The sequence below is a fragment of the Diabrotica virgifera genome, chromosome 3 (assembly GCF_917563875.1).
Source record: "Diabrotica virgifera virgifera chromosome 3, PGI_DIABVI_V3a".
Taxonomy (NCBI): Eukaryota; Metazoa; Arthropoda; class Insecta; order Coleoptera; family Chrysomelidae; genus Diabrotica; species Diabrotica virgifera.
Genome location: NC_065445.1, coordinates 174,187,890 through 174,200,964, shown reverse-complemented (window position 1 = coordinate 174,200,964; position 13,075 = coordinate 174,187,890). Strand labels below are relative to the sequence as shown.

At 30.8% G+C, this 13,075-nt stretch overlaps 1 protein-coding gene across 2 annotated transcripts in view; it reads right to left on the bottom strand.

Moving 5' to 3' along the window:
- Positions 1 to 13,075, bottom strand: part of LOC114337978 (equilibrative nucleoside transporter 1-like) — a 201,705-nt gene that overhangs the window by 42,277 nt on the left and 146,353 nt on the right. For both annotated transcript variants that reach the window (XM_050645658.1, XM_050645657.1), the window contains one exon: positions 10,481 to 10,566. In XM_050645658.1, the coding sequence (XP_050501615.1) occupies positions 10,481 to 10,566 (86 nt within the window). The remainder of the gene's footprint in view (positions 1 to 10,480; positions 10,567 to 13,075) is intronic.

Here is a 13,075-nt window from a genome sequence, read left to right as displayed (position 1 = left end):
AGTACTAATATAAACATTATTGAAGGCGAAGGGATTTGCTGATGTAGGTGTGTATGTGTGAATGGTTAAACATTTTTTGTTAGGAATCAGATTTGACTCACTGATATCAGTTTCAAGTTCCTGTGAGAGAGTTCCTAAGTTGTTTTAGTAATTGTAAGGCCAACATAAAAATTTGTTCTGAATTAGAAGATTTTCGATTTTTACTAAATAATTTTTATATTATTTAATATGCTAGAAAATATGCTATATGCTAAACAAGAAATAAATAAGCTAAACAACACAAAAATATGCCAAATCTAGCATAAAATAAGCTAAATTGGCAACGCTGCCTTAAAATTTCGTTTTGGTTGGTTTTCCCAGAATAATTCATAGTTGGCCGACACCAGCAGAAAGTACAGGTAATATTTGTAATGTTATTCAAAATATAATCGGTATTTACTTAGGTAATTTGTAAATTCTGAGAAGTCTATAAATCTTAAATATCCGGATAATGATACCTGCAGCTATAAATAACGCCCATTATGTTTATGGGTACAACAACAAAGGAGCTTAACAGCAAAATATTTACTTTCACATTTTATTTTAATGGATGTTGATGTTACTAATATATACCTTATTTTTAAATGGGGTAGAGTAAATTCCCATCAAAATATGCATTTATATGCTCTTAAATCTCCAAATATGCAAGGCATATGCATTTATGAAAAACATGAGAAATATGCAGCATATATATGCATATGCATTTTGCATATAATCCAGTCTTTACTTATTATTTAATAATAACACAAATAATACACATATACAGGGTGAGGCAAATAAAGGGCCTATTAGAAATATCTCAAGAACTAAAGGCAACAGAATCATGAAAATTTGTATTAAGGGATTTTGAAGAGTCATCTGTTTAATGAAAATATTTTCATCTATTTGCTACTTCCGGTTATACCGGAAGTTGCTTATAACTTCGTTTTTTTAAATGGGACACCCTGTATATTTTTACATTTTTGGATTCTCTTCGATGTCTTCTTTCTTAAAATATGAGGTTTTGTAATGTTATACAGGGTATTTTAAAAGATAATTACGTTTTTTTATTAATTTCGTAGCAATATTCATACCCTGTAGAATTATAGTAGTTTGACATCTAAAACTCTACTTACGTTCAAATGATTTTTAATATAGTCTTCTATTGTTAAGAATCATTAGTATACCTAAATTTTTAATTTTAGTATACAGGGTTAGTTGAAACTCGGAATGAGTATTTTCTGAGTTTTCTTTAATGGAACACCCTGTATTTTAGTATTTTAATCAAATGATATTTTATGGTACTTTTTTATTTCTTAAGCATTCCCTATACCTAACTGCTTTAATTTGTTCTTAATTGTTAATCGCACCAACAATCTTAACTACGTAGGTATTTTGATAGCTAAACCATTATTGGTAATTTTAAGGATCAGTCTGGATTAATATGTATTTATTTCTGAAAAATTATTTGTAATTGAATATTTTCACGGCCAACCTAATAAAATTTTACGTATTTTTTGTTGCAAATAATGTTTAGTTTGAATCACCAATAACTCACAAATTAAAGCAGTTAGGTATAGGGAATACTTATAAAATAAAAAAGTACCATGAAATATCATTTCATTACAATACTAAAATACAGGGTGTTCCATTTAAGAAAACTCAGAAAATATTCATTCCGAGTTTCGACCAACCCTGTATACTAAAATTTCAAAATTAGCTATACTAATGATTCCTAACAATAGTAGACTATATTAAAATTCACTTGAACGTAAGCAGAGTTTTTAATGTCAAACTATTACAATTCTACAGGGTGTGAATATTGCTACGAAATTAATAAAAAACGTAAATATCTCTTAAAATACCCTCTATAATATTACAAAACCTCATATTTTAAGAAAGAAGATATTGAGGAGAATCCAAAAATGTAAAAATATACAGGGTGTCCCATTTAAAAAAACGAAGTTATAAGCAACTTCCGGTATAACCGGAAGTTGCAAAGAGATGAAAATATTTTCATTTAATATATCATCCTTCAAAACCCCTTTATTCCAATTTTTATGATTCTGTTACCTTTAGTTCTCGAGATATTTCTAATAGGCCAGTTATCTGCCTCACCCTATATACCCAATAACACACATTCAATGATCGAAAATCCTTTAAAAATATGGGATTGTGTACTCTTGTGACGTCAAGTCAAAAATATAAGTCTCCCCACCACCGTCGGTCAAGGCAACCGTAATAAAGTCTAATAACCGTGATTCGAATCAGAGTTTGGTCTGTCAAAGATGATTTTCAAAGTAAGTTTTGTAACGGTATGTTATAATAAAAAAAAATAAAAATAATGCCAAAATAAAAACAGTCGAATATTCAAATAACCGCAGAAAATGGGCTAGTCACTTTTGACAGTTCAAAAACTTTCGATTCCAATTGAGTAATGGTTGATGCAACATATTTTAACACATTAATCGCCACATTAAAAATTTTTGGTTTTTGAAACCGCCACATTAAAAATTTTTGTTCCACGTTCAGAACCTCCATGTTATCGTGAATTATATTTAACTCACTGAGCGCCTGGCTAAATCAAGGCGTGAGTTAAATACTCACGTGACGTCCAATGTGTTAAAATAAACGGACAATCCAAATCAAAAAATCAATCGTTTATTTGTTGGTGCAACTGGGCATCACTCTGCTTTTATACAAAAAACAGTTGTTTTTAGAACTGTTTAGAGACGGATTAATATTAGACTAGGACGCATCTGTAAAAATATTTGTACATTTGGACGTTGAGAGGTAAGGTATTATTTAGCAGAAATTGCTTGAAAATAACTCATATAATATTATTTGAGTTATCCTCGCACTTAAAAAAGGTCCGGAACATTGTTTAAATAATCAAAATGTCAAAAAATGAAGAAAAAATTCGATTTTTTTATTCGTTTTTTGATTATAACTTTAAAAGTATTCATTTTCGAGAAAAGTTGTGCTAACATAAAAATTGTCTAATTAAATTTTCTATAATATAAAATTAGTTAAAAATTTAGAAAATAGTCACCCTTGTTGCAAAATAGCAATAATTGCGAAAAAAAAAATACAAAAACAAGTATTCGCATTTCACGTTTTTCAACCATTTATGCTACACTTAGGACCTTCATGTTTTACCCAGAAAAACTTTATAATTCAGTAAAACAATACTGTAAATTTCATTAAGATCGGTTCAATAGATTTTGCAAAATAAATTTTGCAATCCAGCTTTCGCAAAAAAAAATTCATTTTTTCAAAATGTTACAGGACTGAAAATAAAGCAGATAGCAAGTTGATTTTTTTTGCTTATAGAAGTGTACTGTACATTTCATTTGCCATTTGCAAAACTAAAATCGATTAACTACCACGGCGTCAGAAATTTTTTTAAATAAACATTAATTATTGGTGCTACGCGCAGGACAGCGGATAGTTTGCTCTGATTGGGCATTCCAATGACCTTTGATAATTATTGATACATTTTAATTTTTATTACATTTCGATATAAATAAATAAATTTGTTTATTGCAAAATAAAAACACATAATACTCTATCCTTTGAAATAACACTTTTTAGCAAAAACTTTCTTTGTTCATATATTTTAACTTAGAGAATAAAAGTTTATTATTTTTAAACGTATGCAATTGTTTAAACAATATTTCACAAACAATAATAAAATTAGTTTGATTTTTGTGGAATTAAAATATTAAAATACAACAAAATATAGAGTAAGAAAATAATATATTAGATAAAGATTGGAAGAAATTTTGGTGGAAATCAACTTGTGTGAATCGAACACCGCTGTCCTGCGAGTAGCACCAAAAATTAATGTTTATTTAAAAAATTTCCTGACGCCGTGGTAATTAATCGATGTTAATTTTGAAAATTGCAAATGAAAGGTACAGTACACTTCTATAAACAAAAAAAATCAACTTACTATCTGCTTTATTTTCAGTCCTGCAACATTTAAAAAAAAAATTAATTATTTTTGCGAAAGCTGGCTTGCAAAATCTATTAAACCAATCTTAATGAAATTTACAGTGTTGTTTTACTATATCATAGAGTTTTTTTGGGTAAAACATGAAGGTCCTAGGTGTAGCATAAATGGTTAAAAAACGTAAAATGCGAATACTTGTTTTTGGATGGTTTTTTTCGCAACAAGGGTGACTATTTTTGAAATTTTTAACCAATTCTATATTGTAGTAAATTTAATTACGCAACTTTTATGTTAGTACAACTTTTCTCAGAAATGAATAGTTTTAAAGTTATAATCAAAAAACCAATAAAAAATCGAATTTTTCCTTCATATTTTGACATTTTGATTATTTAAACAATGTTCCGGACCATTTTTAGTGGGAGAATAACTCAAATATTATTATTTCAGTTATTTTCAAGCAATTTATGCAAAAAAATTTGAGTCACCTCTCAACGTCCATCTCAAAACAGATGCGCCCTGGACTATATAATATTTATGAACTACCGTCGAAGGCGGATATAATCAACCAAAAAAGAAGATGTATTTGATGACTTTTCTAGTAACTTTCTTGGGTGCGAATCTGTCTTTTTAGTTTACTCCTCCTGGTTTAAAAACAAGCCACTTAGTACCGGTAATAGTCACCCCTTTTTGGTAAGGAAACGGATATTTTATAGCATAACGTTTTTATCTTTAACTTTTAAACATTTTTAACACTGAATTATTAATATGTAAGGTATTCTAGTAATAAAAGGTACTCTTGATTTAAGTCGGTAAGATACTCCGTTTTATAGAAAAATTGATTTGACAACTTTTCGTTTCCTGAATTTGAACAAAATTCGCTGAATCGAATGCGACTAGTCGCGATTACTCAAAACATGTTCTTATTTTGTTAATAACAAAATAATTGTTTATTCACCGAAAAGCTCGAAATAATGCGCTATGTACAGCAAGTTTGTAGTCTTTTTCATAATTTTTTATACGCTAAATTGATTGCCACTAGTCGTGATAGCTTAAACCACGTTTCGACTTCGTTATTAATAAATTATTGCAACAATAACGGTTTATACACACACCGGCAAAATTAGCCGAACACCTTAAAAATGGGACATGTTTGATGTCTTGAATTTCCTAAACCACTGGCCCGATTTGAGTGATTATTTTAGTCTTATAGGCTTATTATTTAAGAATATTGTTGTAATAATATTGTTGCTAGACAGGTAAATATCATTTTATACCGGGTGTACCAATCATACTGTGTTTTTTTCTTTAAGTTTGGAATACCCTGTGAAATATTCTAGCATATGTAAAATATTAAAATTAATACTCGATTGTAGACTTGGGCTTTCTTAACATTTTCCTTTTTGATTCATTTACTTATGTGAGATAATAAAAAAGTTATGTGCGTTAACAACTATCCATGTTTTTCATCAATAAATCCTCATAGTAGGGGAGGAAAGTATACTAAATTTCCAGTTACTCGAGCGTTATGGGGGCCTTATCGGATTGTGAAGAGTATGTGCTAAAATTAGAAAAAGGCTAAGTTAAGTTTTCCATAAAGTGGGGAATTTTTCATTTTTTAATTTAATTTTCCATTTGAAACAATCATTTTTCTCCGATTATAGCGCTATCTATCCATAATTCGAAAAAATGTGTCGAATAAAAGTTGCTTATTTTTACGTAAAGAATCCAAATCTGCAATAAAAGTTGGGGGCTCCTATTTAAGATTTTAAATTAAATCCCACACCCCACCTCCGTGGGGGCTCGTGACACCCCATGGAGAGGGTTGGGGGTAAATTAAAAATTTAAAAATACAAAGACTGTGATATTTCGCGAAATGAACAACAGATCGTAAAACTGCAAAATACACCTATTCAATATTTTTCAAAAATCTACCGAATTGCACCAAACACGACCCCCCACGGAGGTGGGGTGGGGGGTTACTTTAAAATCTTAAATAGGAGCCCCAATTTTTATTGCAGATTTGGATTCTTGACGTATAAATAAGCAACTTTTATTCGCAACATTTTTTCCAATTATCGATAGATGGCGCTATAATCGGAAAAAACGATTGGCGGAAATGGAAAATTAAATTAAAAAATGGAGAGTCCCACACTTTATGGAAAACTTAACTGAACTTTTTTTGATTTTAGCGCTGACTCTTCACAATCCAATAGGTCCCCATAACGCTCGAGTAACTGCAAATTTACCATACTTTCCTCCCCTACTATGAGGATTTATTGATAAAAAACATGGCTAGTTGTTAAAGCATATAACTTTTTTATTTTCCAACATAAGCAAATGAATCAAAAAAGAAAATTTTAAGAAAGCCTAAGTCTACAATCGAGTTTTAATTTTAATATTTTATATATGCTAGAATATTCCACAGGGTGTTCCGAACTTTAAGAAAAAAAACATAGTATGATTGTAACACCCGGTATAAAATGACATTTACCTGTCTAGCAACAATATTATTACACCGATATTCTTAACTAATAAGGCTATAACATACTAAAAGAATCACTCAAATCAGACAACAGGTTTAGGAAATTCGAGACATCAAATATGTCCCATTTTAAGGTGTTCGGCTAATTTTGCCGGTGTGTGTAGTATATTTACTCACGGTTTTTGCTCTAAATTTAAAAGAACCATGATTGACATGAAATTTGGCATACACGTAGGTAACATGTCAAACAAAACAAGTGATATTGTGCCGATGTGTGCTTTTACCCTGAGGGTGAAATCTCACCCCTTTTCTCACCCCAATCAAACAACCTCACCCCTTTTCGGGGGGAAAAAAGAAACCTTTAAAATAAGTACGGAGGTGGATAAACTGATTAATTCTAAGCAGCTTTTGTTGTATGCAGTTTTTTCACAAGTCAATACTTTTCGAGTTATTTGCGAGTGAATATGTTCATTTTTCAACAAAAAAAACACGTTTTTGGTGGTTTTATAAGCACTTTTGAACTGATGAAACTTACAGATCATATAAATATGACATAAGTTAAGCAATTTGTAAAACGGTAACGATTAATTTCATTTGACATGCTAATTAGAGGGTGTTTTTCCCGTTTTTTTTTTACCAAAAAAAAAGGGACCAACTTTGTTTTGAGCGTAACTTGCTTATTTTTGGTACTAAATACTTTTTCAAAAAACCAGAATAAAGTTTTTTTTACAAGCTGTAAAAAAAGCTAAAAGTTGTAATGAGTTTTCCTTAAAAAGTGCTTCATTTTTTGGTTATTTTATGTTGAAATATTTGATTGAGAATTTGACAACTATGAACCTGTTGTTCATTAGCTACAACTCCGCTTCTACTGGGTCTACGGACCTCATATTTACACCATTTTTTCACTTTTTTATAGTCTATATGTTTGCTAAGAAAAAATTTTTTAAAACATACTTACTTTTTGAGTTATTTGCAAAACACCGTCTAAAAACGTGGGTTTTTTGTTGAAAAATGAACATATTCTTAGTAAAAAAACTGTATAGAACAAAAGTTGCTTAGAATTAAACAGTTTAACCACTTCTGGACTTATTTTAAAGGTTTCTTTTTTCACCCCCGAAAAGGGGTGAAAATCACCCCCATGGTAAAAGCACAGATCAGTACAATATCACTTGTTTTGTTTAACATGTTAGCTACTTGTATGCAAAATTTCATGGCAGTCTAAGTTGTTTTTTTTTTTTAATTTAGATCAAAAACCGTGAGTAAACGTATTATACACCGTTATTTTTGCAATAATTTATTAATAACAAAGTGGGAACGTGGTTTAAGCTATCACGAGTAGTGCCAATCGATTTGGTGTATAAAAATACTATGAAAAAGACTACAAACTTGCTGTAGATAGAGCATTATTTCGAGCTTTTCGGCGAATAAACAATTATTTTGTTATTAACAAAATAAGAACATAGTTTAAGTAATCGCGACTATCTAGTCGCATTCAATTTAGCTACCAAAAATACACCAGAGAAGACAACACCATCAATTTATTTTCAGGGCTTCTAATAATACCTGAAAAATACGTAATTTTACCATAATTTGTAATAACAATTAAACGCACCATTTTTGGGCTTTCAGACCACTTCCATTGGATTCAGCGATCCAAAAAACCTTCAATACCACCATCAAATCACGGCGAGCCTACGACCCCCTGCGACTAGACCATAAAGCAGGGGTGGGCAAAGTGCGGCCCGTGGGCCGCATGCGGCCCTTTACACATTTTTTTGCGGCCCGCGAAAAAAAGTGAATTATTTTCATTTAAAGATTTTTTTAAATTATCGCTTATATTAATAATTAAATATAGATAATACAGCTATTAACACTTTCGCAGCGGGTGATTTTTGCGCAAATTTTCAAAATAGCGCGGTCAATTATTTGGGTTTCCGGCACAGTTTTGTCAGGTCTCTCAATGAAATCCATGAAATTTCAACAAATGGAAACGATATTCTTGAAGTAGTTAGAAACTGTTTGGAAATTTTTAAACTAACTCGTAACCACCTAGTAAGTGTAACACCTGATGTAGCACCAAAAGGAGGAGCAAATATTGTAAACTTAAAGATTACGTTCATGAACCATCTCCAGAACATGATTTATTATTTTGTCACTGCATAATCCATCAGCAGATATTGTGCAAAAATGTTTTGCAAGTAGACATCGTCATTTTAATTATAACTAATATTTTTGGTTTAATTCGTTCAAGAGGAATAAATCATCGTGCATTCATAGCATTTTTGGAAGAGAATTATAGAAACAGAACATACTTATGTCTTATACCACAATCATATTCGATGGTTAATTTTAGAAAAGGTTAAAAATAAATTTTTTGTTGATATCTACTGCAAAATCCTTTTTTTGGAGGTGTCTGTAAAAATTTGCCACCGTTAACTTATTTTTCAATATTTGGTCTTGAAATTTTTTTGAATATTCTTTGAATTGTACCGAATATGTTTATTTAATTTATTTAATTTAAAAATAAAATAATTCTCTCACAGTTTCAAAAAATGTGCTTGAAATGTTGATTTCAAACCATATCCTCCCCCACCCCTTTAAACAAAATTAGTAAAGAGTTCGAAGAACGAAGTAGTAAATTCGAACATGTTAAAATAATGCGGCCCTTGGTAATAGACCAAAAACATTTTGTGGACCTTACTAAAAAAAGTTTGCCTAACCCTGCTATAAAGACAGAAAAATGCCATAAAATAACCGTTGACCTAACCAAATCGGACGCATATGATCGGTACTAGAAATTCGCAATTGATGAAATCGATTCATCTCTGTAAGATAAATAAACGTACCAGTTTTCGTTTTTCTAAATAATTTTTTTATTTCTTTTTTTGAAGTTATACTTCTTTAGCCAGGAGGGTGAAAATTTTGATTTTACTGGGCGCATGCGCACACCGACAGTATGGTATAAACGTTATACGGGATCTGATTAGGTGTTAAAATCATCTGTCAATAATTGTTCAATATGAAGATTTTGGATAAACAAATTAATGTTGTGTATATTCATATTAGTTTTTATTGTTGTGATGGCAGAGAAAAAAAATTATAATTGTAGTGACTTTTTAAATAGTTTTTAAAAGTGACAGGTACGTAATAATTGTAAATGTTTCAGTATCCTAATAAAAAATTTCATAGGTACCTACCTATTTGGTAGAACCTACCAAAATAGTATGTAATGCTTTGATTTACATAATTTGATTACCATCAAATTTTCTATCAATATTCACCTAATGTATTGTTTTCTTACTCTATGTTTTTCAATTCAAAATCAAAACAATTTGATTTAATTCAGAACTGTCAAAAGTTTAATCCGTTAATCCGTTTAGTTAGTTGATCTTCGCACATGATGACGCATGGTCTCCGTGGGTAAACGTTTAAGGTGAATGAATTTCAATACTAACTGCGCTGATAAGCGGGTTCGAACCCCAATAGAAACTTTTATTTTTTTATTTTTTTATACATTTTATGATTGTAAGTATAGTTATTATATAATTTTTTTTTCAGAAAATACGTATTTAGTTAAAAATTTTTCCGACAATTATTATTGTTCAGAAATCATTTGTGGCATTTTTCAATGTGTTTGTGTGTGTTTTATTCTTTTATTATTTTAATTTTTGGCACTGTGTCAATAAAAATTTTTGAGAAATAGTAAGTATAAGTTTAATATTTAAATAAACTGTTTAAAATATATTAATTTCGTTGAAACCATATAATAGAAGTATAATTTCTTACGTGCGTACAAAGTACACGCACATTCATTTTCTTTTTAATTCAAAACACGCAAGATTTTTAAATCAATTTATCTAGAAAACGGTGGTGTCTACCGACTTAAAGCAAGAGTATTTTCGACTTCGGACTAGGTGATTTGGGTTAATCCTTAATATTTTGAGCCCAGGAATCTACAGTTAAATATTTCCAATTATTAATGAAATATTCTGTGGTGTAGTTTTTTATATTAAAAGTACACTTACCGTTTTCACAATTCTCGCTGACTCTCTACCAATCAAACAGCAAACTTGGTACCCCAAATATGTAACAACAGGAACGAAATATACGTCTTAAACAAAACATAATAATATTTTATACAATGAAAAGCTAATTTTAGGGTTTTTGCATACGATAAATTAATGAAAATAATATAATGTCGAAATTGCTAACCTAGAAATCGGACTGAAAATATAAACATATCAAAATATAGGAAAAATTGAGAGCTCGTGACAATTTTGCCATTCAGATACTATTTACAGTTTCTTTTTAACAAAAAATACGTGTATTCCTTTCTTTTTAACAAATACTTGTAATCAATTATTATCGTAGGGAGAATTTATCCCACAACCCCCCTCCATGCGACACTATCCAAGTATTATACTATTATACACGCAATTTATTTTTCCAAATCTGTAGTGTAGGAAACAGAGATTGAACCTCGCAAAATGGACACAAGTCCGGTTTTATTTTCTTTTCTGGTATATCAAGGGGTGCTTATTATGAAACTAACATTTTCTTAAAATATTTCGCCTCGGAACCCCCCTTTTCATCGCTTTAAAGAGGATAATTTGTGGTTTTTGCGAAACGTAGCCCTTCCTGTATGTTTTGCAAAAAATTTAGTAAATAGCAAAATAAAAAGTATATTTTCTACTATTTATTTCCGGACAGCATCCACCGTTTAGCGGGGGGGCACCCCAAACTTGACAAGTTTTTAAAAAAGATGTTTTAAAAAATATATTTTCCCTAACTCTAATGGTAATCAAGAAGAAGCCCTGTAGCAATTAATAACAAATAAGTGGCTGATTTTTTGATAAAGGTTTCATTTAAGGGCAATTGCCCATTTTTTAATTAGAGGGTGTTACATTTTAAAAAACCCCTTTTTATACCATCTGAACCGCTTATGCTAGAGTAAAAAAACTTCAAAAATCAGCGCTTATCCATGTACTGGTCTTATTTACAAATTTGTATAATGCACCCCCATTTTTTACCCGGAACCACCCCAAATAAAAGGAGAATTAATAAAGAAAGTGATTTTCTTGGAATCCTTTACACACCATGCCTTTATTAAAATGCTTCATAAATTATTTTGTGCACGTTCTTATTACCCATGCATAGATACCAAAAGCGATTTCTTGATGCACCCCTGTAGCCAAAAATAATAAATAAAATGGGGGGTTAAAATAAAATTTTTTTTTGCTTTTTGACCCATATGGGCATATGCTCCATCAATAGGTTTTTTCATAAATATATACGGTTATTGCAATATTCCTGCGGAAACTACCCCTAACCTTGAAAATAAACTGCAGAAACTACCCCTATCCCTTGGCGAGCATATTTTTACGATTTTCTCATTACCTATGCATTTTTTTAAACAAAACTTATATGGAATTAAAGACCACTATTTTCTCTACAAATAAGGTCCTACGCATTTTTTTCTTATAAGCAACCGTTACGGTATGGTGGCGCCGTAAACCTCAGAAATGCTTTGGCGGGCTCCAGCTTTTGTTTTCTTTTTCGTCACCTATTCATTTTATTGATAACGTAGTTATAGAAAATAAAAGAACACACTGTCTGCTACACATTATTACCTATGCATATTTTACTTTCTTTGCGCCCTAAAGTCACCACAGTGGTGACCCAAAATCAATATTTGATTATTTTTTTATTAATTCTCCTTTTTTGGGGTGGTTCCGGGGAAAATATGGGGATGCATTATACAAATTTGTAAATAATACTTGCACATGGGTAATAGCTGAAAGTTTTTTTACTCTAGCATAAGCGGTTCAGATGGTATAAAAAGGGGTTTTTTAAAATGTAACACCCTGTAATTAAAAAATAGGCAATTGCTTTTAAATAAAACCTATATTAAAAAATCAGCCACTTATTGGTGATTAATTATCGCAGGGTTCCTTCTTGATTTTCTTTACAGTTTGGGAAAAATATTTTTTTAAACATCTTTTTTAAAATCTTGTCAACTTTGGGGCGCCACCCCCGCTGGTGGCTGATAGACATATGCTGTTGGGAAAAAAATAGTAGGAAATATAGTCCTCTTCATTTAACTATTAAGTAAATTTTTGCAAAACGTAGAGGGAGGGCTACGTTTCGCAAAAACCACAAATTACCCCTTTTAAAGGGATGAAAAGGGGGTTCCGGGGCGAAATTTTTTAACAAAAAGTTAGTCTTATAAGCACCCCATGATATACCAGAAAAAAAATAAAACCGGACTTGTGTCCATTTTGCGAGGTTCAACCTCTATTTCTTACACTACTGACTGAATTAAACAATGTGCCAGCTCCCATCCTAAAGTTTAGGAGAACACTAGCCCATCCATATGTAAACCATTGATTTTGGTCCAAGGGTGTGGATTCTACGGCCCTCCCCATTTCGGGTAACATTTTCGTTCTCGTCCCAGAAACTCCCAAAAACTTCGAAAATTTAAGTCCTAATTTTGCGAATTTTGATAGTACCGATCATTACCTTTTCAACGCTTTTCTAATTTCAAAAATCGGTTATACGATTCCAAAGTTACCGAGCTCAAAAATTTTACTCAATTTTTATTTAAAATGTTTGTGGGTACG